This window comes from Meles meles, chromosome 9 (assembly GCF_922984935.1).
Source record: "Meles meles chromosome 9, mMelMel3.1 paternal haplotype, whole genome shotgun sequence".
NCBI classification, from domain to species: Eukaryota; Metazoa; Chordata; class Mammalia; order Carnivora; family Mustelidae; genus Meles; species Meles meles.
Genome location: NC_060074.1, coordinates 41,502,128 through 41,525,060, shown reverse-complemented (window position 1 = coordinate 41,525,060; position 22,933 = coordinate 41,502,128). Strand labels below are relative to the sequence as shown.

The 22,933-nt window shown below is 46.3% G+C and overlaps 1 protein-coding gene across 5 annotated transcripts in view; it reads right to left on the bottom strand.

Moving 5' to 3' along the window:
• DGKD (diacylglycerol kinase delta) overlaps positions 1–22,933 on the bottom strand; it is a 113,833-nt gene that overhangs the window by 28,845 nt on the left and 62,055 nt on the right. For 4 of the 5 annotated variants that reach the window (XM_046018558.1, XM_046018560.1, XM_046018559.1 and 1 more), the window contains 7 exons: positions 9,193–9,297; positions 8,802–8,934; positions 7,447–7,553; positions 6,961–7,086; positions 6,729–6,831; positions 5,941–6,103; positions 3,039–3,147 (listed from right to left, as the gene is read on the bottom strand). In XM_046018558.1, coding sequence (XP_045874514.1) covers positions 3,039–3,147; positions 5,941–6,103; positions 6,729–6,831; positions 6,961–7,086; positions 7,447–7,553; positions 8,802–8,934; positions 9,193–9,297 — 846 coding nt within the window. Of the gene's footprint in view, positions 1–3,038; positions 3,148–5,940; positions 6,104–6,728; positions 6,832–6,960; positions 7,087–7,446; positions 7,554–8,801; positions 8,935–9,192; positions 9,298–13,282; positions 13,288–22,933 lie in introns of those variants that run through there. The other variant, XM_046018561.1, reaches the window with a different exon arrangement.

The following is a 22,933-nucleotide window of genomic DNA, read 5'->3' as shown; positions in this document are numbered from 1 at the left end:
GACGGGTGGGCTCTCATAATCTAGGCAGAGCCCGCAAGAGACCACCGAGGGTCTTCTAAGCTGAGAGATTACAGAACCAACTGAGCCACCCTCTCCCACACCCATTTCTCATCTTGACACTTAATCCTCTACGACCTCTCTGATAAAAATTTTCAAAACTCCTTTCCTTCCCATTTTCACTGCTCTGGCCACAATCCTGTCCCTTTCTCTATAGAGAATCATTCTCTGAGCTCCCCCACCACCTTTCCATCCACTACATCTTACTCACTAAAGCCAGGATCAGCTTCCAAAAACATCACTAGTGTCCTTTCACTCCTCGCTTCTAAGTCCTATCAAAAAAGGGGCCAGCATCAAAAGAAATGAAATCTTGCCATTTGCGATGACATGGGTGGAACTAGAGAGTATTATGCTTAGTGAAATAAGTCAATCGGAGAAAGACAACTATCATATGATCTCCCTGATATGAGGAAGTGGAGATGCAATGTGGGGGGTTTGGGAGGTAGGAAAAGAATAAAAGAAACAAGATGGGATTGGAAGGGAGACAAACCATAAGAGACTCTTAACGTCACAAAACAAACTGAGGGTGGCCGGGGGGAGGGGGGTAGGGAGAGGGTGGTGGGGTTATGGACATTGGGCAGGGTATGTGCTATGGTGAGTGCTGTGAAGTGTGTAAACCTGGTGATTCACAGACCTGTACCCCTGGGGCTAAAAATACATTATATGTTTCTTAAAAAAAAAAAAAATTTTAATTAAAAAAAAAAAAAAAAAGCAGGGGCCAAGACATCAACAGTCTAGTCACCAAACCTGAGCATACCCCCGCACTCAGTCTCCAGCCTTCCACCTGACCCTCCCCAGAGTGACAGTGTGCACTGCTCAGGCCTGGCCCTCCAGCTGGAACTCTCATCGGGCCAGTTTGGGCTCAGAGAGTTCCCTATATGCTGGATGCCCGAGAACTCGGCCTCCAGCTCCGCATGCAGCATGTGGAAACACAGTTGGTCCTCTGCAAGGACAAGGAGGCCCAGCACACCATGCGGAGAGAACCAGGTGCCAGAGCCTTAAAGAAAGGGAGCAGGCTGCGTACTGAAGACACAGTGGTGTTCCAGGTGGAGAGGTGACCCACCTGCCCCGTCAGGAGTGAGGAAGTCAGAGAAGCAGAGATGAAGGAGCCACACCAGGAGCTCCAGTAAACTGTGTTAAATCTGAACTTTATTCGAAAGCCAAGGAGCCACCAAAGAACGTTCAGTTCGAATGAGTGAGGGTGAGTGTGCAAAACTGCCCGTGGGGAAGGCCCTGAGTGAGGAGCAGACAGACAGAGGCCTAGATGGACAGAGGCCCAGGGTCAGCTGAGGTGTACTCAGCAGCGCACAGGAGGTGGCCTAGACACTGGAGTGTAATGCTAGTGATTAACTACAACATGAGGGAGGGCAAGGGAAGAAACCAGAACGACTGTCAGATTTCTGGCTTAGATGTCTGGTGGATGGTATTTTCAGACTCCAGGGAAAGAAATGCAGGCTGGGTGGGGCTGAGCAGTAGGCTCTGTGCTGAAAATGCCAGGCCTGAGGCACTCTGAGGCAGGGAGGCAGGCCAGAGGGCAGCCAGGAAAAAGAGAAACAGAGAAAGGGTGAGGGTGGAATCTCAGGGAAGCCAGGCAACTGGGGGAGTGACCAGGACCAAGTGCCACAGAGAAGCCAAAGGAGGTGGATGCTCAGTGAACTCAGCCGAATGGATGTAAACAGATGACTAGCCTCCCTGGCTTCCTGACTAGTGATAAATAATTCTGGACCCAAGTGTACTAGTCCACCTTCACCACTAGGGGGCAGTACGTGCCTGACAGAGCAGTCTACCTGCACAGGCCGGGTTCAGATGGGCCACCTCTCAGCATCATCCCAGGGCCCAGGGCTCACCACAGACAACGGAAGTCCACCCACCTACTAAGACCAGCAACACTAAGAGTCAGGAGACAAGGCTATATCTCTGAAAAACATGCCCAAGTCAGGTCAAAGATTTGAAAAACCTACATTGAAAGCAAATGACAAACTAGGAAAAATAGGACCAACGAGAAATTTGTATCACTGATATAACAATAATTCTTAGAAATCAAATGTTTTAAAAAGGTAAATATCGTAACAGAAAACTAGGCAAAAAACATGAACACCTGATTCATCTAAAAACTCATAGTTAACTGAGATATTTGACTTCATCAGTATTGAAGAAATAAAAATCAAGCCTATCTTTTTTGTCTACTTAGGCAAAAATAAGAAGATAAGCAACAGACAGTGAAGGGGAAGGGACAGCTTTTGCAGCATCAGGAAGGGAAACTGGTGCAGCCCTGACTGAGAGCAACCTCAGCCTGCACAGAGCAGAGAGGCAAGACAACCTGGGCCACACAGCTCCGCCGATGGAAAACCATCACAAGGCTCTCTATTTACTGATGAGCGGCACAAGGCAAAACACAGTGACAGGACTGTTTAAATTAAAACAGCGCCATATCTTACACTATATATACATGTCAACAGAAGGTCTGAAAGAGCGTCACTGAAATGTTAGTGGCAGTGGTTAATGCTGGGGGGGGTGGGAAATGAGGATGATGGAGCCAATTGGAAAATCAATGAACATTTTTTTTGTTTTCCAAACAGGAAAATCTATTTTTAATTTAACAGCAATGAAAACAAAACAAAAAAAAAGAAACAAAAAACAAAGACATTAAGTCCAGTGAACCCTGTGACCTAACGTTCTCATCTACTTCTGCCAGCAGATTCTACCACTAGCCAACAGAAGCCAGTGGGGTGCCGTGAGATGGCAGTCCCACCCAACTTGCCCCTGCCTGGGACCTCCAAGGACTGGAATTTCTTTTGTAGCTCCCTTCACTTCTAACTGTGATGTTCCCATTCCTACAGCACAGCTCCTGAGCCCTGTGATGCCGTCAGGCTGCCCACTCTTCCCTCTGAGACCCTCGCCACACCCTGCCAAGGGGAAAAGGAGCATCACGGAACCAGAAGATCACTCTCCCCTGGCTGGGCCCCTACACGGCCACGCACCTGTTTATGAAGATTGAGGCTGTCGATTTCAGAGAGAACCCAGCCAACACTGCCATCCCCACCACAAACCAGAATCCGGAATGTATCAAACTTCTGGAATAAGCGTAAGCTGCAGAGAAAAGAGAATGTCAAAGAAATGAGGTCCATTCTAAAGAACAAATGATGGTCAGCAAGTCCTGAGCCAAAAGTCCCCATCTGCACTCCTCTCAACTGATCTGTTTCTCCACTGTGAATAGGCCTCTGGGAGCCAGAGACCAGGTGTGCTCAGACTCAGCCCACTGGGCCACCCACCCATGCCTCTGTGCCCACTGCCCCTCACTCACATAGCTTAGGCTACTGCCCCTCCCTCCTAGGTGTGAGATCCATCAAGTTCCCCTCAAATCTGTCTCCATCTCCCTCCTGTGCTCCTCTTGGGCACCCTGCTACAGGCAATGTCCCTTCAGAACACCACAGTCTTCTGCTCATTCCTCACCCTTCTCCTGAGAGACCTTCTCCGGGTTTTGGCTTCAGGGACCACACAGATACCAATGAACCTGAGTGATGACCTCCAGGCCTTCCTGAAGGAAAACACTTCACCTGTCTACAAGAACATGTCACTCCATATTCTACAGGTACCTCCTCAACCTAAGCTTCCTTCCTCAGAGAATGGCAGCCTCCTCCCTACCTCCCATCTTCTTCAGGACCCCTCCAATTCATGCCACCAGCATGACCTTCCCAAAAGTCTCTCCGAGTGTCTAGCTTTATTATTATTATTTTTTAAGATTTTATTTATTTGACACAAAGATCACAAGCAGGCAGAGAGAGAGGGAAGCAGGCTCCCTGCTGGGCAGACAGCCCGACTCAGGGCTCGATCCCAGGACCCTGGGATCATGACCTGAGCTAAAGGCAGAGGCTCTGACCCACTGAGCCACCCAGGCGCCCCTGGCTTTATTATTTTAAATAGGCTTCATACCCAGCAGGGAGCCCAACATGGGGCTTGAACTCACAACCCTGAGATCAAGACCTGAGTTGAGATCAAGAGTTTGATGCTTAACTGACTGAGCTCCCCAGGCACCCTAACTGTCTAGCTTTAGAAGCTGCCACTTGTTTCCAGCCAACGTTCAAACCTCTGGGCCTGGAGCTGCCCGCTACCTGTCCCAGCTCCACAGCTCTCCCAGCCACCCCACTGTGTCCTCACCTCTCTGCACACAGAGCGCCCTCTGTCTACCAGGCTGCCTGCCTCCCTCTGTGCCACTGGAACAATAACTCTTCTCCAGCGCCAGCTCGGCAGAGAGACTGAGAGATTCTCCAGTTCATTTGTATGCCCCTTCCCTGGGCTCCTAAACAATTTGTACATAGCCCTGTCCACGCCACAGATTGTGTGCTGGGCATCCTGAAAACAAGGTCCCCTTACCTTACTTCCCCTTGCATCTGGCACAGAGTCCTGGCCAGAGAAGTCCTCACAAAATAAACAGGGATGAGTGACACAGCACGAAACTGAGGCTATCAGCAGGGCTGAGGGCCTGAAGCAACAAGACTGCACCTGACCTTCAGATTGTGAGAGAAATGGCCACGTATGCTCCCTTGCGAACACTGGTCTCTCTCAGGCCTTCCTTCTCTGGAGAAGATGGGACACATCCAGACTGGGAACCAGGAAAATGAAGCAGGGCCTCCAAGTCTTGTGGTGAACTGGAGGAGGTCAAGGCTGCTTCCCAGAAACCGGAACTTACTAAACCAACACACACAGCACCTCTGCAGGGGCTCCCACAGGGGGCTGGTCCCCAGGGAACTCCCAGGGCTGACTGCAGGGGGCGGGGTAGGGGTTTGCAGGGCCTGCCCCGCCCATTCCACAGGCCCCACTCAACAACCTGGGGCCCTGCTGCCTACAGGCCCAGTTTGGGATACAAAGGCACGTGATGATCCCACCACTGGTCCTATTTTTTAACTAAAATGACTTTTTTTTTTAAGACTCTTAGACCAAGAGTGTATTGTGCTCCCACACACAGACCAAGAGTTGAGCAGTCCACGTGCAGAAATGCGTGGAGCGTGGCCTCTGAGAACCAGGCCAGCAAGCTGCCACCCATGACTGCTTCCAGGCGGGGCCTTGCTGCCCATGAGGAAAAGCGACATGCCAGACCCCTAGGGTGCCAGTGGGCATGCTTCTTTCCCCTGCCAGGGGCCCAAGCTCCTGCTCCAGCAACACCTGGCTGCAGAACAACACACTCCCAAGAGCCTCCAAGGCCGAAACACACCAGAGAACACATTCTGTAAGCTCTTTTCACAACAAATATCCTGGACAATCTCCCTTCCAGGCAAGGCCACCACCTAGAGCCCTACCTTGAACTGGTGCTGCCAAGCAAGGAAGCTAAGAGCTCACTACAGCAGCAAATGTTCTCCACAAACTACACAATGTACAAAAGGAAAAAGAACACACCTCAGATCCCCAGCTAACAGAGAAAGGCCTAATTACTTTGCCGCACACACTGGGCTTCACATGTCTGCACATGTCACGGGCCCTGTAAGTACAGGGTACCTGTGAGATAAGAGACCTCCTGTGTCTCCCCAAATGAAGACTCTCCTGGGGGCCTCACTGGAGAAACACGTCCTCCTCAGTCCCAGGCTCCACTACTGAGAATGAGAGGACCCGTAATGGCTGGCTTGAGGACACGCCCCTGCTGACAGACACGAAGAGCAGGCCGCTGTGACGGGAGGTAACAGGAGGGAACCAATTTCAAAGTGTGTCTGCACCACTGAAAGACACACGTGAAAGCTAGAAAGACAAGCAGCTCTACTCGCTATTCAACAGAGGCTATTTTTATTTCCTATTTAAATTTGTATATTTGAATCATTTTGTTCACGAGCAATGCATTACCTTCAAACATTTTTAGAACTCCAAGAAAGATCGACTTTATAAGCTTCCTACCCGAGGTGTGGTCCTCCGTTCATGAGGTCAAAGACCTGGGCGGGGTTCAGCAGCTGTTTGAATCTTCTGAGGAACTTCACACCCTGGTTGTCGCCACTTTTCGAATTGACAAAGACCAACAGTGGGCTTGTGCAGGATGGAGGGCATGTGGCCTTCCAAAAGCCTGGATGTGAGGATCGAAAGGAAGAGGGGAAAATGAGAAAGCTGTCCAAAAGCCCAGCAGGGGCCCCATCATATAAAAAAGCAGCCAACACCTGCAAGAGACCTGTAACTTCCACGTGCATACCCAGTCGCCAGCCAGAGAGATCAAGAAACAATCTTCCCCACCCCCATTCCCCATGGAGAATGATGGGGGTCCCAGGCAGTTTGACTTTGTGCTTACATGACTCAAGTTCAGAAAGACCATGTACCTCACTGCTGTCCTTCTCTCTTGCTCTCAATCTGGAGGAGCTAGTTCCTAAGATCCATACCCCAGTTTCCCACCTCCTACCTAGGCCTGTGAATACACACTGTCATCTACCACCTAGACAGGGGAGCAGGCGCGGGTGAGCACGCTGGTTCACATCTGCTGCCCGATGGAAGCCAGCAGATGGAGAGCACAGTGCACCAGCTCCCGTCCAAGTGTGCTCAATGGCCGCCAGACTCCTTTACCACCTCTGTGCACATCTTCTCGCCCCAGCCGCCAGGCCTGACCGCTTCCCGACCTCATCCCCAAATCACCAGCGTCACCCATTCTGGTGCAGGGAAGGGGAGAACGTGGGTGAGCCAGGAGAGCACGAGGCACCCACCGTCAGAATCGATGCTGTTGAGCGCCGTGGGTGGGATGACTGACACCTTGCACAGGCCCAGCGGGCACTTGGTCTGTAAGGACTCTTTACAGGACGTATGCACCTGAAACGCATCACAAGGGGTCACTGGCATCCCCCGGAACACTCCCTGCCACCGCGGGAGTGGGCACTTCGGGGCCGGCTGAGAATGCACAGGGAGCAGGTGCCAGGCCCATGCAGCCTGCCCACTCACCATGGCCTTGCACCAGAGGCAGCGCCAGTCCTGCAGGCGCAGCACACTTCCACACGTCTTGTCGCACACTGTACACTTGGCACTCACGGGCAGGTTTCCTTCCAGCCACTGGTGCGGCATGGCAATCTGCAAAGCACAGAGACGTGTGCCCTAGGGACGTCCCCAGAGCCCCACACACAGGGCCAGGAAGCCCTCATGCGAAAACGCTCTGGAATAACTCAATGAAGACCTGCTCCCCGACATAAGCAGGGGGAGGGCAGGGTCTGCAGCGTGCTGCCCGGCACCCCACTCCTGCCGCCAGTGGGCACAGCAGGACTCACAGGGACAGGCCAGGCTGAGAGGCGCAGTGGACCATGCCGAGCCCCCCACACCCAGTGTGAGCAGGAGAAGTGAGCACAGGCCAGTGGGGGCAGAGGGCCTCCTGCACTGATGCCAGCATAATGGGGAGAGGGTTGGTGCAGGGTTGTCAGTTTCCCCCATGCATACCCCATCCTCGTCTTCAATGATGTCCTTTCCGATGGAGGCCAGTGTGGTCCACTTGCAGTTGTTGGTTGCGCGCACTGCACACCGCTTGTGGGCCTTAAATTTGCACACTGTGAGAGAACAGATGCCGTACCATCAAGCCTCGACCCTGAGCCTCGCTCGGCACAGTGCTCCCCGCGCTTGAGGGGAGCGTCCAGCATGACGTGCCCTGCTCTTCCAGGACCACCGGGAATGAACACGGTGCACACTCCATGCTGTAAACAACACAGTGGGGGCACGTGCAGAGTCTGAGCACAGTGAGACCAGCATCCAGGACTGCGGGCATCCGCTTTATGGGACTGCACGCGGGCTCTGACCCGACTCCTCAGCCCTGCCCAGCAGCACGAGAGCCACCGCGAACCATGCTGCATGTACAGTCACCAAAATTTAAAAATCACAGGATTTCTATGTCACCAAATTGTCTCTTTATTTTTTTCCACCATTTTTTTTGAAAGATTTTATTTATTTAGGGGCACCTGAATGGCTGAGTCGGTTAAGTGTCCAACTCTTGATTTTAGCTCAGGTTCGTCTCAGGGTCCTGGGACAGAGCCCCATGCTGGGCTCCATGCTCAGTGAGAAGTCCGCTTCTCCCTATCCCTCTCTCTCACCCCTTGCTTACACTCTCACTCTGTCAAATAAATCTTTTTATAAAAATTTTTTTTTTAATTCAAGAGAGTGTGAGTGCATGGGGGGAAGGTGCGGCATGGACAGAGAGGGAGGAGAGGGACAAGCAGCCACTGTGCTGAGCACGGAACCCAACATGGGGCTCGATTTCACAACCCTGAGATCATAACCTGAGCTAAAATCAAGAGCTGGACGCTTAACCAACGGAGCCACGCAGGTGCCCCCCAACCATTTAAAATGTACAAACCATTCTTAACCTCACAGGCAGTACAAGAACAGGAGCAGGGGGGGAACTGGCCCAGGGTCCAGAACTGGTCTGCCTCCACTCCTGCCCTCTGCTCTGTGCACCGCTGTAAGCTGCCCTCCAGGTCCGGAAGACCACGTTTAATGGGTTTATTCACAGCTCAGTTTACTGAAGGGCATACCTACCTCAGGGAGCACAGATTTGTAACCTCTTTTCCTCTGTGTTCTTCGTGTTTCCTCTCGGTGTCTCATTACCACTTCACTTTTTACTTTGTTCCGTTACTAATACACAATAATTTATCAGACTCCTTAGTAGGTAAAATAAACAAAGCACGGAGTCCCAGAAATTACTTTCTACTGACTGATTTGTGGGGACCATTCAAGATTTTTTAAGGTTTCATCAGGTCCAACCTCAGACCACGTTTCCCAGCAGAGTACCACGCCGCTCATACCTTCACAGGACAGCCCGTGTGACGTGACCCCGGACAGAGCCTCCCGGCACACGTTGCAGTAGGTCGGCCTCGCGTGGGAGCAGGCGTACCAGTTGTGCATCCCTGAGAAATGGTCCATGCTGTACTGGGTAGGCTGCAAGAACAGAAGAGGGATGGCAAAGATAAGGTGTCCCTTCGACATCCTTGAATGTGGTAACTTGAATGGGATTCAATAAAGTTTCCAAGAGAGGAGAGGAGAACAGCATCAGCCAAAAGGACAAGCAACAAGCCTTAATTTTACCAGGAATATGCGAGAAAGTGAGTGCCAGACGGCTCAGTCCACACGTGGCTGATGCTCGATGGCAGAATATTAATGGGCTAGCAATAAGAAGGGATGTTTCTCTCTCCAGACCTCAAAGTGCTCCCTATTCTGGACGGTTTTCAGCGCTGCGATCCACTCTTCCATCTCCTTCCTGTTATCGGCACACAAGATGAGTTTCCTACACGGAGTGATGACCTAGAAAGAAACAAGAAATACAGGCGATAGAGCAATGAACAAAGGACTAACACTAACAACTATACAAACTTCCAAAACTCTACTTTCACCACATACATTTTTTTAATGAAAAAGAGCAGACTCGTTCAGGTTCTCAATTGAACCAAACATAAAAATGATCATCATGGAGCATTAAAAATCAAGAAAAGTCTCAAACTTAAAAAACAATCAAATTTAGTTGATACGTTCACCAAAAACCAACTTCAGCAGATATTCACCAACCACCTACCACTTAGACCATGGTAATAAGCCACAGGAAATTTTTAAAAAGGAAAGAAAACACAACTGCTATCACTCCAAAGAGCTCACAGATTGAGGTCCAGCACCTGAACAGTCTAGGAAAAGCTGGTCCAAGTTACTCTAAATATGATGTTAGCATTTCAAATGTATCATACATAATGTTCTTGTATAAAACTCTGTACTGTATGACAAGAGAAAAACAACCAGCTACTATACTCAAGGGCTTGAACAACTTAACTGGAAATGAGGTCAAGAACCTGGTAATAATCAACAAATGAAAATTTTATCTACAACATATAAAGAGTTTTTACAAATCAATAGAAAAATCTTTCTTACCAAGAAAAGCCATGAACTTGCATTCCACAGAATACAAAGGACTAATAAATAAAAAGATGCTTAACCGCTCTAGTCATTGGGCAACAGAGATGAAAGTAGCCAACTATTTTTCACCTATCAGACTGGCAAAGTTTTGAAAGATGGTAATCTGGTGTTGGCAGAAGTATGGGAGAAAAGAGTTCTCCTCAAGCGATGATGGGAGCTAAATACAGCATAAACTTTTTAGGGAAAAATTTAAAAATTTTGGTAAACATTGTCAAAAGTTGTAACATTTTATGTATTTTGTTTTGTAATGATGTAAAATATCTACATGGTTCCAAAGTCAAAGCTAAAAAACAGGTACAGTCAGAAGTCCAGCTTCGACTTGTGTCCCCCCAGCCCTGGTTCCCTCCTTTCCCCATCGGCAGCTTTTAAAAAATAAGTACGAGTATGGTTTATCCTTCCTTTTTAAGACAGATACAAATACATATATCTATATCTATTATAGATATATATCTATTCATAGTCCCCCTTTTTAAAACAGTAGTATATCACACATATTTTTCTCTGCCTTTTCTTTTTCATTTATTATCTACTCTGCCCACCTCTCCTCAGCAACATGGAGTGTTCCCTTACTCTCCCTGACAGCTGCACAGGGCTCCGCTGGACAGAAGCACCAGAGTCTACTCAACCAGGTCCCTATTAACAGAAACCTTATGTTGTTAAAAATCCTTTCCTACCTCAAATAGTGCTGCAATGAATAGCCTTTTCACTGACCTCACATTCTTCCCGGCATATCTGGAAGAAAGGTTCCTAGAAGCAGAACTGCACGAAGAGCAAGCACATATGTAATTTTGCTGCCAAATTCCCTCCACGGGGCTGATGCCATCTGCATTCCCACCAGCAGTGTTAGGAAAATGCCTGCTTCCCCAATAAAATATGTTACTTAACTTTTGGATTTTGGCCCATCTTTTAGCTTTAATTTGTACTAGCAACACCCAATTTGAATTATTAGATGATCGTGTTTCTGGTTCAAAAAATTTAGAAATGGTATTTTATAAATGATCTCTTTGGTGATTTCTATAACCACCTATAAATCTTAATCATAGAAGGGGATAATTAGAACTGGGTGACAAATCCATGGTTCATTCTCTCATGTCACCAGGATAACTACAGTAGGGGCCAGACTGGGGAAGCTGGGGGCAGGAGGGGCAGTGAGTTGGAGGATAGAGAAAACAGACGACTGGAGAAGCTGGATTCCCCTCCTGAGGGTGGGGGTATGGGGTGGCAGCCACTGTCCTTTAGACATGGAGAGCATCATGAACAGCCCATATCCCAGGATCTGCCCAGCAAGCACATGCTAAGTGTCTGCTCTAGATCTGAGATCCCAAGACTTGACAGGCCAGGTTCCCACTCACTATTTCAGACACCGATACAGGTCCTGAAGACAAGGTGGGTGTGGGAATGGGGCTGGTGGATGCTTTGTACAGACAGGGTGGTCAGGGAAGGCCATGGGAGAGCTGGCAACTGCCAATGGCCTGAGGTCAGTACTTTAAGGTATTTTCATCAGTAACTGCCTATAAAATCTCAGAAAACACTTCTTTATTATTCATTCTGGGGTGAGATCTAATATTTTAAAATTGTTGTCAGTGTAATAAATACAGTTAAAGAAAGAATATACTTTCTTTTCATAACTCAGGGATTATATTAAGAGTTTTGCAATACAATAGTTAAAGAAGAGAACAATGACATTTTTTTTTATGTCCTTTCTATTTTAGGTCTTGCTTCTGCTACTCCTGTGACAACCTTTACAAGATGAAGTGCCCACATTATTCCAGAACTCGGCCTATGTCATCTGAGAAGATGGATCTTTGGGCCCGTCTTCCACAAGACAAAGGAGTGGGGTACCGTGGAATAGCTTCATGAGTACTGGGCACCATGAGGCAGCAAGTTATAGACAAAACTGTTGTGTTTAAAGGCAGGGAATAATAGGAAACAAACAATAGTGACATCCCTTCCTCAATCTGTGTGATTGTTTACAGGGAGTAAACACTGACAGATAAATGTCCAAGAACCTGGTTTCAGCCCTTTTAAAAAACTCTTACTTGTGCAGGTGTAAAGAAACCTCAGAGAGACTCAGATTTGAACCCTACCCAGCCACTGACTGGCCAGGAAACATGGGCAGACTGTCATTGTTTCTATTCTGGAAAAGGAGGATAAAAGTTAGCTACCTGGGTTGTTATGGGACTGAAAGGGACCCATGTGCACAAGACTGGCGTGGCTTTAGGACATCCCTCTGGGTCTGAAGCTCTGCCGAGCTGTGTGAGCCAGAGCAGCTACCTCCACACACCCCTCTGAACACGGGGGATGTCATGTCGGTGTTACACCCCAGTGTCATCTGAGTGTGGAGGCACGCTCTCTCTCACACACACACACCAGCGCTGCTCTAGGCTCTCGGGCCTGATCTTAGAGCAGTATCTATTTGACAGGACCATGTGGCACCTCCTTCCTGAGACCGTTCCAATACCAACAGTCCATGTTCCAGACCATGGGAATCGTCACAGAAGACTCCCACCAAATAAAAGTCTATCTCTGCTTCTGTCCCATCATCTTCTCTGGTCATGACTCCATCTCCTTGAAAGGCTCCTCCTCATGCTGGTCTCCTGACAAGGTCCTCAACAGCATTCTAGCTCTGAGGAAGCTTCCCAAACACCAACTAGCAGTGTCACACACCCCAACAAAGGCTCCTGCCTGGCCCTCTTTGTTTCCCTAACACCACCCTGGGGCCAATGCACAAGAAAAGTGGGGACAGAAGGGTCTCCTCAGAAGAAAAGGAAAATGAGCAGCTGCCAGTAAGAGAGCTGTCCTGCACAGGGCTTCTTCTTCAGTTCCTTGATCTGGGAGACAGAGGGGTCAGGACAGGCCCCAAGAGAGAAGCAGGTGCTGGATGAGACCTCTCCTGGCTGCTCATCCAGCTCACAGGACAGGAAGAAGGCAGGAAGAGATGTTCCTACAAATAAAACTGTCCTCTGCTTGGATAGCAGCCAAGACCACAACTCTTAGAAGCCAAGGAATGGTGCATAAAGGGTAAAACTCTTCCCACTATTCCCAAAATCTAGCCTTCACACAGAAAAGACTTTAGAGACCAAAAATGCCCTGTATTTTTCAAGCAAAGAAATGGCTCACATAACTAAATCAACTGAAATGATAAACGCAAATTAAAAGGAGCGTCATACATGAACTTGACAGGACCAATCAGTGACATCACAGAGATTCAGTGATGAATAAGCACACTTGGTACCAAGGGAGAGGGCAGAGTAAGACTACAGAGCAAAGTGACAGACCATGACCTGGATACCCACTAACCAGAGAGTGACAGCACCCTGCAGACCTTGAAACTGTCAAGACAAGAGAGACTGAAAGAGAAAGGATATCATAGAATGGTGGAAGCATTTCTCTCCTAATCTTCAGAGGCAGGCCAGGAAAGCCATAAACCAAGGTGAACCTTCAGACACTTTCTGAAATTCTCCTGAGGGTAGGAGAACTTAAAAATCAGTAAGAAAGGGGGCATCTGGGTGGCTCAGTCAGATAAGCTTCCAACTCTTGGTTTCGGCTCAGGTCGTGGTCTCAGGGTCATGGGATCGAGCCCCGCATCAGGCTCCCAGCTCAGCATGGAGTCTCCTTGAGATTCTCTCTCAGGCACCTGGTGGCTCAGTCAGTTAAGCATCTGCCTTTAGCTCAGGTCATGATCCCAGGATCAAGTCCTGCACTGAGCTCCCTGGTTAGCAGGGAGCCTGCTTCTCCCACTACCCCTCCCCCAGCTTCTGCGCTTGCTCGCTCGCTCTCTCTCAAAAATAAATAAATAAAATCTTAAAAAGAGAGACTCCCCCCCTCGCTTATTCTGATAAATATTTTCAAAAAATTAAAAAATCAAAACAATCAGAAGAAAACAGGCCAACTAACAGAAAAATGGACAAAAGACTCAAACAGTTATTTAACAATCAATCAATAAGACACATGAATATGCACTCAACCTTGTTAATAATCTAGGAACTGGACATTAAAATCCCAACATGCTGTACCTTTCATGGGGGCTGAACTGAAGAAGATGGACATCAAGTATCGGTGAGGATGCAGGTCACCTAGAACACCCACCTGATGCTAGCAGGAAGGCACTTTGGGGCAACTACTATGGAAAACAGTAAAGCTGAACTCATGTATGTCCTATGGCTCTGCAATTCCACCCAAACACTCCTCATCAAAACCCACACAAATATTTATGGCAACACTACTGTTAACAGGTCTACAATGAACACAACCCAAACACCCAGCACTAGTAGACTGGATAAATATACTGTAATATATTAATATAACGGAAAACCACAGAACAAGGAGAATAAACCATCTACTGCTAATAACACAATGTATTCTTCAAAACTGAAATAAAGAAGACAGACACAAAAGAAGATTTTGTGTTTATAAAATCTCATATGCATATATTAAGTTAAGATAAACCAGGCAAAGCTAATCAATGGTGTTAGAAGCTAGCTGCTTCCGGTAGTTGCTTTTGGGAACAAGGATACATGGGAGAGCTACTGGAGGCTGCTAATGTTCTGTTTCTTTATCTGGAACATCCATCGAGCTGTGCACTTGGAGAAAGTGTACTTTTCCATATGATGCTCTATTTCAGTTAAAAAGAATACAGGATTTGGAATAAAACCAACCATATAACTGAATCAAAAGAAAAATGGCACAGCTGCGCAGACGCTTGAATAAAGTCTGCTTAGAAACGCAAATGTAGAAGAACTAGGCAAAAGAAGATGGAAATGTGCGAATGAACATGAGAGACTATCAGACCTATTCTAATATAGTGTTAGAAATGGATCCAGGGGCACCTGAGTGGCATAGTCGGTTAGCCATCTGACTACTGATTTTGGCTCAGGTCATGATCTCAGGGTCATGAGATCGAGCCCTGCCACCAGATCTAAGCTTAGTGCAGAGTCTGCTAGTCGCTCTCCCTCTGCCCCTCCCCACCGAAAACACACACACTCTCTCTCTCTCTGAAATAAATAAATAAATCTTAAAAAAAAAAAAAAAATAGGGCACCTAGGTGGCTCAGTCAGTTAAGCATCTGCCTTCGGCTCAGGTCATGATCTCAAGGTCCTGGGATCGAGCCCCACACTGAGGTCCTTGCTCAGCAGAGAGTCTGCTTCTCCCTCTCCCTCTTACTCTCCCCCACAACTCATGCTTTCTCCCTCCCTCACCCTCTCTCTCTCAAATTAATAAATAAAAGCTTAAAAAAATGGATCCAAACACAGGGGGAAATGTTTAATCTAACTCGTAAAATAAATGCAAATTAAAATTACTAAATACTTTTTTTTAACCTACCAGATTTATAGAGTATCAAAAGTTTGATAACAGACCCTGCTGCCTTTCATATGCTACAGTATAAATGAGTACAACCCCTATGGGGAACATTAGTGAAATCAAGCAAACTTTTTTTTTAAGATCCATTTATTTGAGAGAGAGAGAAGAGAGAGCATGTGCCTGTGCATGCGTGACTAGGGGGAGAGGCAGAGGGAGAGAATCTTCAAGCAGACTCCCTGCTGAGCACAGAGCCTGACATGGGGCCCCATCTACTGACCCATGGGATCATTACCTGAGCCAAAACCAAGACTCTGACACTTAACCGACTGAGCCACCCAGGCACCCCAATCTAGCAAACTTTAAAATATACTTCTTTGTCTTAGCAACAGTGCCTCCATAAATTTAATCAACAAATATGTCTTCATGAGAACCGCCATATCATGTTCACTCGTTGTGAAGAAAGTAAGAGTGGAAATAACCCAAATACTAATCAAGGTAAGCCTGGTAGCGACTGGCTACACAAATTGTGGTACATTCATAAAATGGAATACTACACAGCCACTAAAGAGAACAAAACTACTTCCTCATGCACTTACAGGAACAACCTCTCAGAGATATTGTCAAGTGCTCAAAGCAAACTGCAGAAACATTGTGGGTGAAGAAGGAAAAAAACTGGTCACCTCTAATGACGGGATCGCTGCAAGCCAGGAAACCTTCTTTATAAACGTTTTATCCTTTCAATTTCTGTACCATGTATGTGAATTCTTTATTTTAAAAAAATTATTGGGGCACCTGGGTGGTTCAGTGGGTTAACCCTCTGCCTTTGGCTCAGGTCATGATCCTAGAGGGCTGGGATCGAGCCTCTTGGGCTCTCTGCTCAGCGGGGAGCCTGCCTCCCCCTCTCTCTCTGCCTGCCTCCCTGCCTACTTGTCATCTCTCTCTCTGTCAAATAAATAAAATTTTTTTAAAAAAATTATTAAAACAAATAAAGCTTTGTGACTGATTTCTAATCACATAGCACTGTAGTCAGAAAAGATGCACAGAGGGCGCCTGGGTGGCTCAGTGGGTTAAGCCTCTGCCTTCAGCTCAGGTCATGATCTCAGGGTCCTGGGATCGAGTACCGGGCTCTCTGCTCAGCAGGGAGTCTGCTTCCTCCTCTCTCTCTCTCTGCCTACTTGTGATCTCTGTCTCTCAAATAAATAAATAAATAAATAGAAAAGATGCACAGTATGACTTCGGGTTTTTTTGCATTTGTTGAGACTTGTTCTGTGGTCTAATATCTCATCTATTCTAGAGAATGTCCCATGTGCACTTGAAAAGAATGTATATTCTGCTGTTTCAGGATAGAATTCTCTATGTCTATTAAATCTGTTGGGTCCAGTGTGGAAATTTGGAAAGGCCACAAACACATGGAGGTTAAACATGCTACAAAACAAAGATATCAAGAAATCAAAAATTACATGTAAACAACTGAAAATGAAAACAGAATAGCCCAAAATCTTTGGGATGTAGCAAAATTGGGTTCTAAGGGGGAAGTCTATAGCAATACAGGCCTATCTCAAAAAGCAAGAAAAATCTCAAATAAACAACCCAACTTTACACCTAAAGGAGATAAAAAAGAACAATCAAAACCCAAACCCTGCAAAAGGAAGGAAATAATAAAGATTAGAGCAGAAATAAATGATACAGAAACAAAACAAGACAAAAAAAAAATCAATGAAGGAGCTGATTCTTTGAAAAGATTAGCAAAATTGATAAACCTCTCACCAGATTCATCAAAAGAGAGAAAGAGAGGAAGAGAGGGAAAAAGGGTTCAAACAAAATCATTAATGAAAGAGGAGAAATAACAGACAACACCACAGAAATAACAATTATAACAAAGTATTATGAAAACCTATATGCCAACATTGCTGGACAACTTCTCAGAAGAAATGGATAAATTCCTAGAAACATATAAACCAGCAAAACTAAAGCAGGAAGAAATAGAAAACTTGAACAGACCAATTACCAGCAATGAAACTGAATCAGGAGAGGTGCCTGGGTGGCTTAGTCATTAAGCATCTGCCTTCAGCTCAGGTCATGATCCCAGGGTCCTAGGATCAAGTCCCACATCAGGCTCCCTGTTCAGAAGAGAATCTGCTTCTCCCTCTTTCTCTGCCTGCCGCTCTGCCTACCTGAGCTCTTTCTATCAAATAAATAAAATCTTTAAAAAAAAAAAAAAAGCAGTAGGGATCAAAACAGTATGTACTAGCATAAAATAGACACACAGATCAATAGAATAGAACAGAAAACCCAGAAATAAACCCACAATTATATAGTCAATTAATCTGCAACAAAGGAGGCAAGAATATGCACTGGGGAAAGTCTCTTCAACAAATGGTGTTGGGAAAACTGGACAGCTAGCTACATGCTAAAGAATGAAACTGGGCCATTCCTGTCACCATATTAAAAAAAATCAAAATGGATTGGATCTAAATATGAGGCCTAAAAGCATAAAAATCCTTGAAGAGAGAACAGGCAGTAATTTCTCTGACATCAGCCGCAGCAACATTTTTCTAGATTTGTTTCCCGAGGCAAGGGAAATAAAAGCAAAAATAAACTATTAGGACTACATCAAAATAAAAAACTCCTGCAAAGTGAAGGAAACAATCAACAAAACTAAAAGGCAACCTACTGAATAGGAGAAGGTATCTGCAAATGACATAGCCAATAAAGGGTTAGTATCCAAAATATATAAAGGACTGACACAACCTAACCAAAAAATACCCAAATAATCCAATATGGGCAGAAAATACAGACAGACATTTCTCCAAAGAAAACATACAGATGGCCAACAGACACATGAAGAGATGATAGACATCACTCATCATCAGGAAAAAGCAAGTTAAACTACAAAGAGGTATCATCTCACACCTGTCAGAATGACTAAAATCAACAACATAAGAAACAACAGGTGTTGGCAAGGATGAGGAGAAAGGGGAACCCTTCATGCACAGTTGGTGGGAATGAGCACTGGTGCAGCCACTGTGGAAAACAGTATAGAGGGTCCTCAAAAAATTAAAAATAGAACTTTCCTAAGGCCCAATAACCACATTACTGGGTTTTTACCCAAAGCATATAAAAACACTAATTCAAAGGGATACATGCACCCTTATGTTTACTGCAGCATTATTACAATAGCCAAGATATGGAAGCAGTCCAAGCATCTAGTGATGGATGAATGGATAAAGAAGATGTAGTGTGTGTGTGTGTGTTGTGTGTTTTGTATGTGTGTGCGTGTAATGGAACGGATGGAATGGAATATTATCCAGCCACAGAAAACAATGATATCTTGTCATTTGCAACAACATGGATGGAGTTACAGACTATAATGCTAAGTGATATAAACCGGTCAGAGAAAGACAAATACCATGTGATTTCACTCATATGTGGAATTTAAGAAACAAAACATATAAGCAAAGGAAAAAAAGAGAGAAACAAACTAAGACGCGGACTCTTAACTACAGAGAATAAACAATACTAGAGGGGAGGTTGGTGGAGAGATGGGAGCATGGAGGAAATAGGTAATGGAGATTAAAAAGTACATTTAAGGGCGCCTGGGTGGCTCAGTGAGTTAAAGCCTCTGCCTTCCGCTCAGGTCATGATCCCAGGGTCCTGGAATCCAGGCCCGCATCTGGCTCTCTGCTCAGCAGGGAGCCTGCTTCCTCCTCTCTCTCTGCCTGCCTCTCTGCCTACTTGTGATCTCTGTCAAATAAATAAAATTGTGATCTCTGTCTGTCAAATAAATAAAGTCTTTTAAAAAAAAAAGTACATTTAATTGTGATGAAAAATAAACCAAAATAAAACCTTCAGCTTATAATATATGCTAAAGACTCCAAAAAAGAGCTTTAGAAGTTTTATTTGAAATGTGAACTTTTGCTTCCATCTTTTCATACAAATGATCATCCAGGAGGTATGAGAAAATAGCTCCTCCAAACAAGTCTAAGACACCCCAGCCAGTCAAATATCTTCCAGTAGCCTGGGAAGAATTAACCAAGGTGGTCCTTAAACACCGGCAATGATCTCTGAGAGACCACGGTGAAAAGGGCGACATGCCAGAGACATACAGAAGTCGTGCTTAAGGGGCCCCTGGGTGGCTCAGTTGGTTAAGTTACTACCTTCAGCTCAGATCGTGATACTGGGATCGAGCCCCGCATCAGGCTCCCTGCTCAGTGGGGAGTCTGCTTCTCCTCTGCCCTCCCCCTCCTCATGCTCTCTCTCTCTCTCTCATTCTCTCTCTCTCAAATAAATAAATAAGATCTTAAAAAAAAAAAAAGAAGTGATGCTTAAATGAACAATGTGGACTTCAAGTACATATGCACTAGCTCCTGTGACAGGGACAGCAACGAAAGTGTCAGATGACAGTGGCAGCCACTAGAATTGGGCACTCATTAGTCTCAGGAAATCTGCTGCGTGTTTACAGATATTTGCACATGACATCTTCTCCACAACCTCATAAAGTAGGTGTTGGGAGAAGAAACTGAGGCCCTGCGTCCCGGGCTAAGGAAGCAGGCAGGGGCCAGGACACCGGGCAGGCTGGCTCCTGACCTCCATTCAAGAGGGGCATCCCACTGGATTCCCTGCACAACTGCAAGAGGAGTCAGGCCAGGCATGGAGGGCCTGAGGGAGGGGCAGAACCAGCACTCACCAAGAGTCCTCCCAGGCTCTCAGAACACACAGTCTGGCACGGTGCATTTCCTTCTTGGCAGGGGCAATGGCCTGGAGCATCGGGGCAAGGACGACAGGGACAGCTCACTGAGTCATCTGCCCGCTGCCCCGCCCACTCTGACCAGGTTCCCTACGAGTGTTCAATGAGAAGATAGAGAAAGTAGGTCTGGAGGATGATGACTAGGGCAGTCCCTGACTCACCAGCCACATCCTGTCCAGCAATTCCTAATCACAGATTTATCTGGATGTGCCCCTCATTCGTAAATGTGACCTTAAATGACAAAAAGATCAAGATCCTGCAAACCTTGTCATGCGGGAACCACTGGGCCCAAACCAAACAACGTGAATAGTAGTAAACACCACAGTCTGGGCCTGAGAGGGTCCGAAGGCCACGAAGGCCACGACATGCAGCTCAGACTGAGGGCTGCTCAGACACTCTTGTCAGATTTACGGGTCCAAAAAATAATAAAAGTAACAAGCAGACTTTTGCTTCCAACAAGAAGCTTAGACATACTTTTTTCCTATTCCTCTGGCTAAGTACAACTAAAACACTGGACGTTAGATATTTTAAAAATATGAGAAGACGACTCTGGGGGCACCTGGGTGGCTCAGTGGGTTAAAGGCTCTGCCTTCAGCTCAGGTCATGATTCCAGGGTCATGGGATGAAGCCCCACATCGGGCTCTCTGCTCAGCAGGGAGCCTGCTTCCCCCTCTCTCTGCCTGCCTCTCTGCCTACTTGTGATCTCTGTCTGTCAAATAAATAAATAAAATCTTTTAAAAAAATAAATAAAAATTAAAAAAATAAAAATATGAGAAGACTCTGAAAGGTAGACAGAAGAAGGCAGAGAGACTGGGCCTCAGGGCCTCAGAATGACTTGAAACAGAGTTCCTGGGGTCTCCACTGGCCTCAAGCATCCTAGAGTGGAGATGAGGAAGCCAGCAGCCAGAAAGAGTTAAAAAGTCCGCCAAAAACCTGCTCGCTCTCTCTCTAGCCCTGGGGGGCAGCCTAACAAGGCAGAAATCAATAGGAGAATTGCAAATAACCACTCTATTACAGCCAAACACCACGGAATACACTGGCCCTCACCCCCACTGTGCCAAGCAGAAACGAGGTGTGCCACCACCCCACTGCACAGTGTCCAGAGAAGGCCAAGTAGAAACGTCCATCCCCGCAGGCCACACCCCAGTAGTGTCAGGGCATGTACAGAGACAAATAAGCAGAAGTATTCTACCTCAGTAGCCAGTAAGGAAATGCTGATTAAAATCACAATGCACTATTACTATACACCTACTAAATGGCTTAAAATAAGAAAGAGTGACAACACCTAGTGCTGGAGAGGATATGGAGAATATAGTTCACATTTTTGGTGGGCATATAAAATCATACAGCCACTCTGCTGAACAGTTTGTTGGGAAATTTCTTAAAGAACCAAACATGCAGCTACCATATGACCCAGCAATTCCACTCCTGGGCATTCATCCCAAAGAAACGAAGACTTGCAGACTTGAGTTCACACAAAAACGTACCCATGAATGTTCATAACAGCTTTATCTGCATTCACCAAAAACTGGAAACAACCCAGGTGTCCTTTAGCGGCAAGTAACTGAACACACTGTGGCACAACCATTCCACAGAATACCACTCAGGAAGGAAAAGCAGCAACTATCATACACATAACAACCTGGGTGGAGATCCAGGGAGTTAGGCTGAGTGAAAAAAAAAGCCCACCCCCAAAGGTTATTTACCATACGTTCCCATTTATACAGCATTCTTGAGATAACAAAATTACAAAAAGAACGGATTAGTGGTTGCCAGGGGTTAGAGAAGGGAATGGGTGTGGCTAAAAATGGCAACGCTGGGATCCTTGTTGAGGTGGAAACCTTCTGGTTCTTGACTGTATCAATGTCAACATCCTGGTGGTGATGTTGTACCACAGTTTCCCAAAACATTACCACTAGGGGAAACTGGTAGAGAACACAAAGGATCTCTATATTATTTCAATTCCATGTGAATCTACAATGATCTTAAAATAAAACGGCTTAATTAGAAATAAGTAACCACAATCAACTTTCTATATCTAATATGTTTAAAATGGGAAAATAGGGAGTAACTCCAGAACAATGTGGTATTTCTTAAGGACAAGGGCTCCGCCGGCACAAATTAAAAGTGTAATCTTATCTTGTTAAAGTCATTTGTAGGCAGTGCAGACTCCAGAGCCACCTTATCTACTAAGGAAATATGCAGACACACCTTTGGTGCACATACTCTAAGAAATCCTGGTCAGGTCCTCTCCATACACCTGAGTCCAAGTAAGCACACGAAGGTCACAGAGCTCTGCGACTGGGCTGTGACACGTGGCTTGGTACTTGAGCCTGCAGGAGAGAGCACCGGAAATAGCAGGACTCATTCCTACACACAACAGTGCTTGAAAAATCAATGAAGTTGCATCTCGTACCAGCCACGGAGGGAGGATATCAGAACCACAGGTCCCACCCTCGCACGGCACCACACACATCGTGGATGGGCTGACCCCAGCAGCTGTTGCAGGTGCAAGCGGGACAGACCCAAAACAAGTGCAAGACAAGCTGCCCCCCAGCTCCAGATCCACAGATCCTGCTGCCAACCAGAGAGCCCCCTTAGGGTACCGTTCCCACATTCAGACGTGTCCTTCCGCAAACAGTCCCCCCACAGGCCAGCTTCACCTTCTCTCCCACGCTTAACCTTCATGTCTGGGCTCCAAATTCTTTCTTCTCAGAAGTAAATTCAGGCAGCTTTCACTTGAACAAACCAACAAGACCCCCGCTCCTATGGAGCTCTCATTCAAATGCAGACAGGAAATGAATACTACATACTACCATGAAGTAAATTACTTAGTATGGAGAGTAGTGACCAGTGACAAATCTATGGAAAGAAGAAAGATCAGAAAAAGGAAATCAGGGTCAATAGACCCTTTTCCTCATTGGAAAA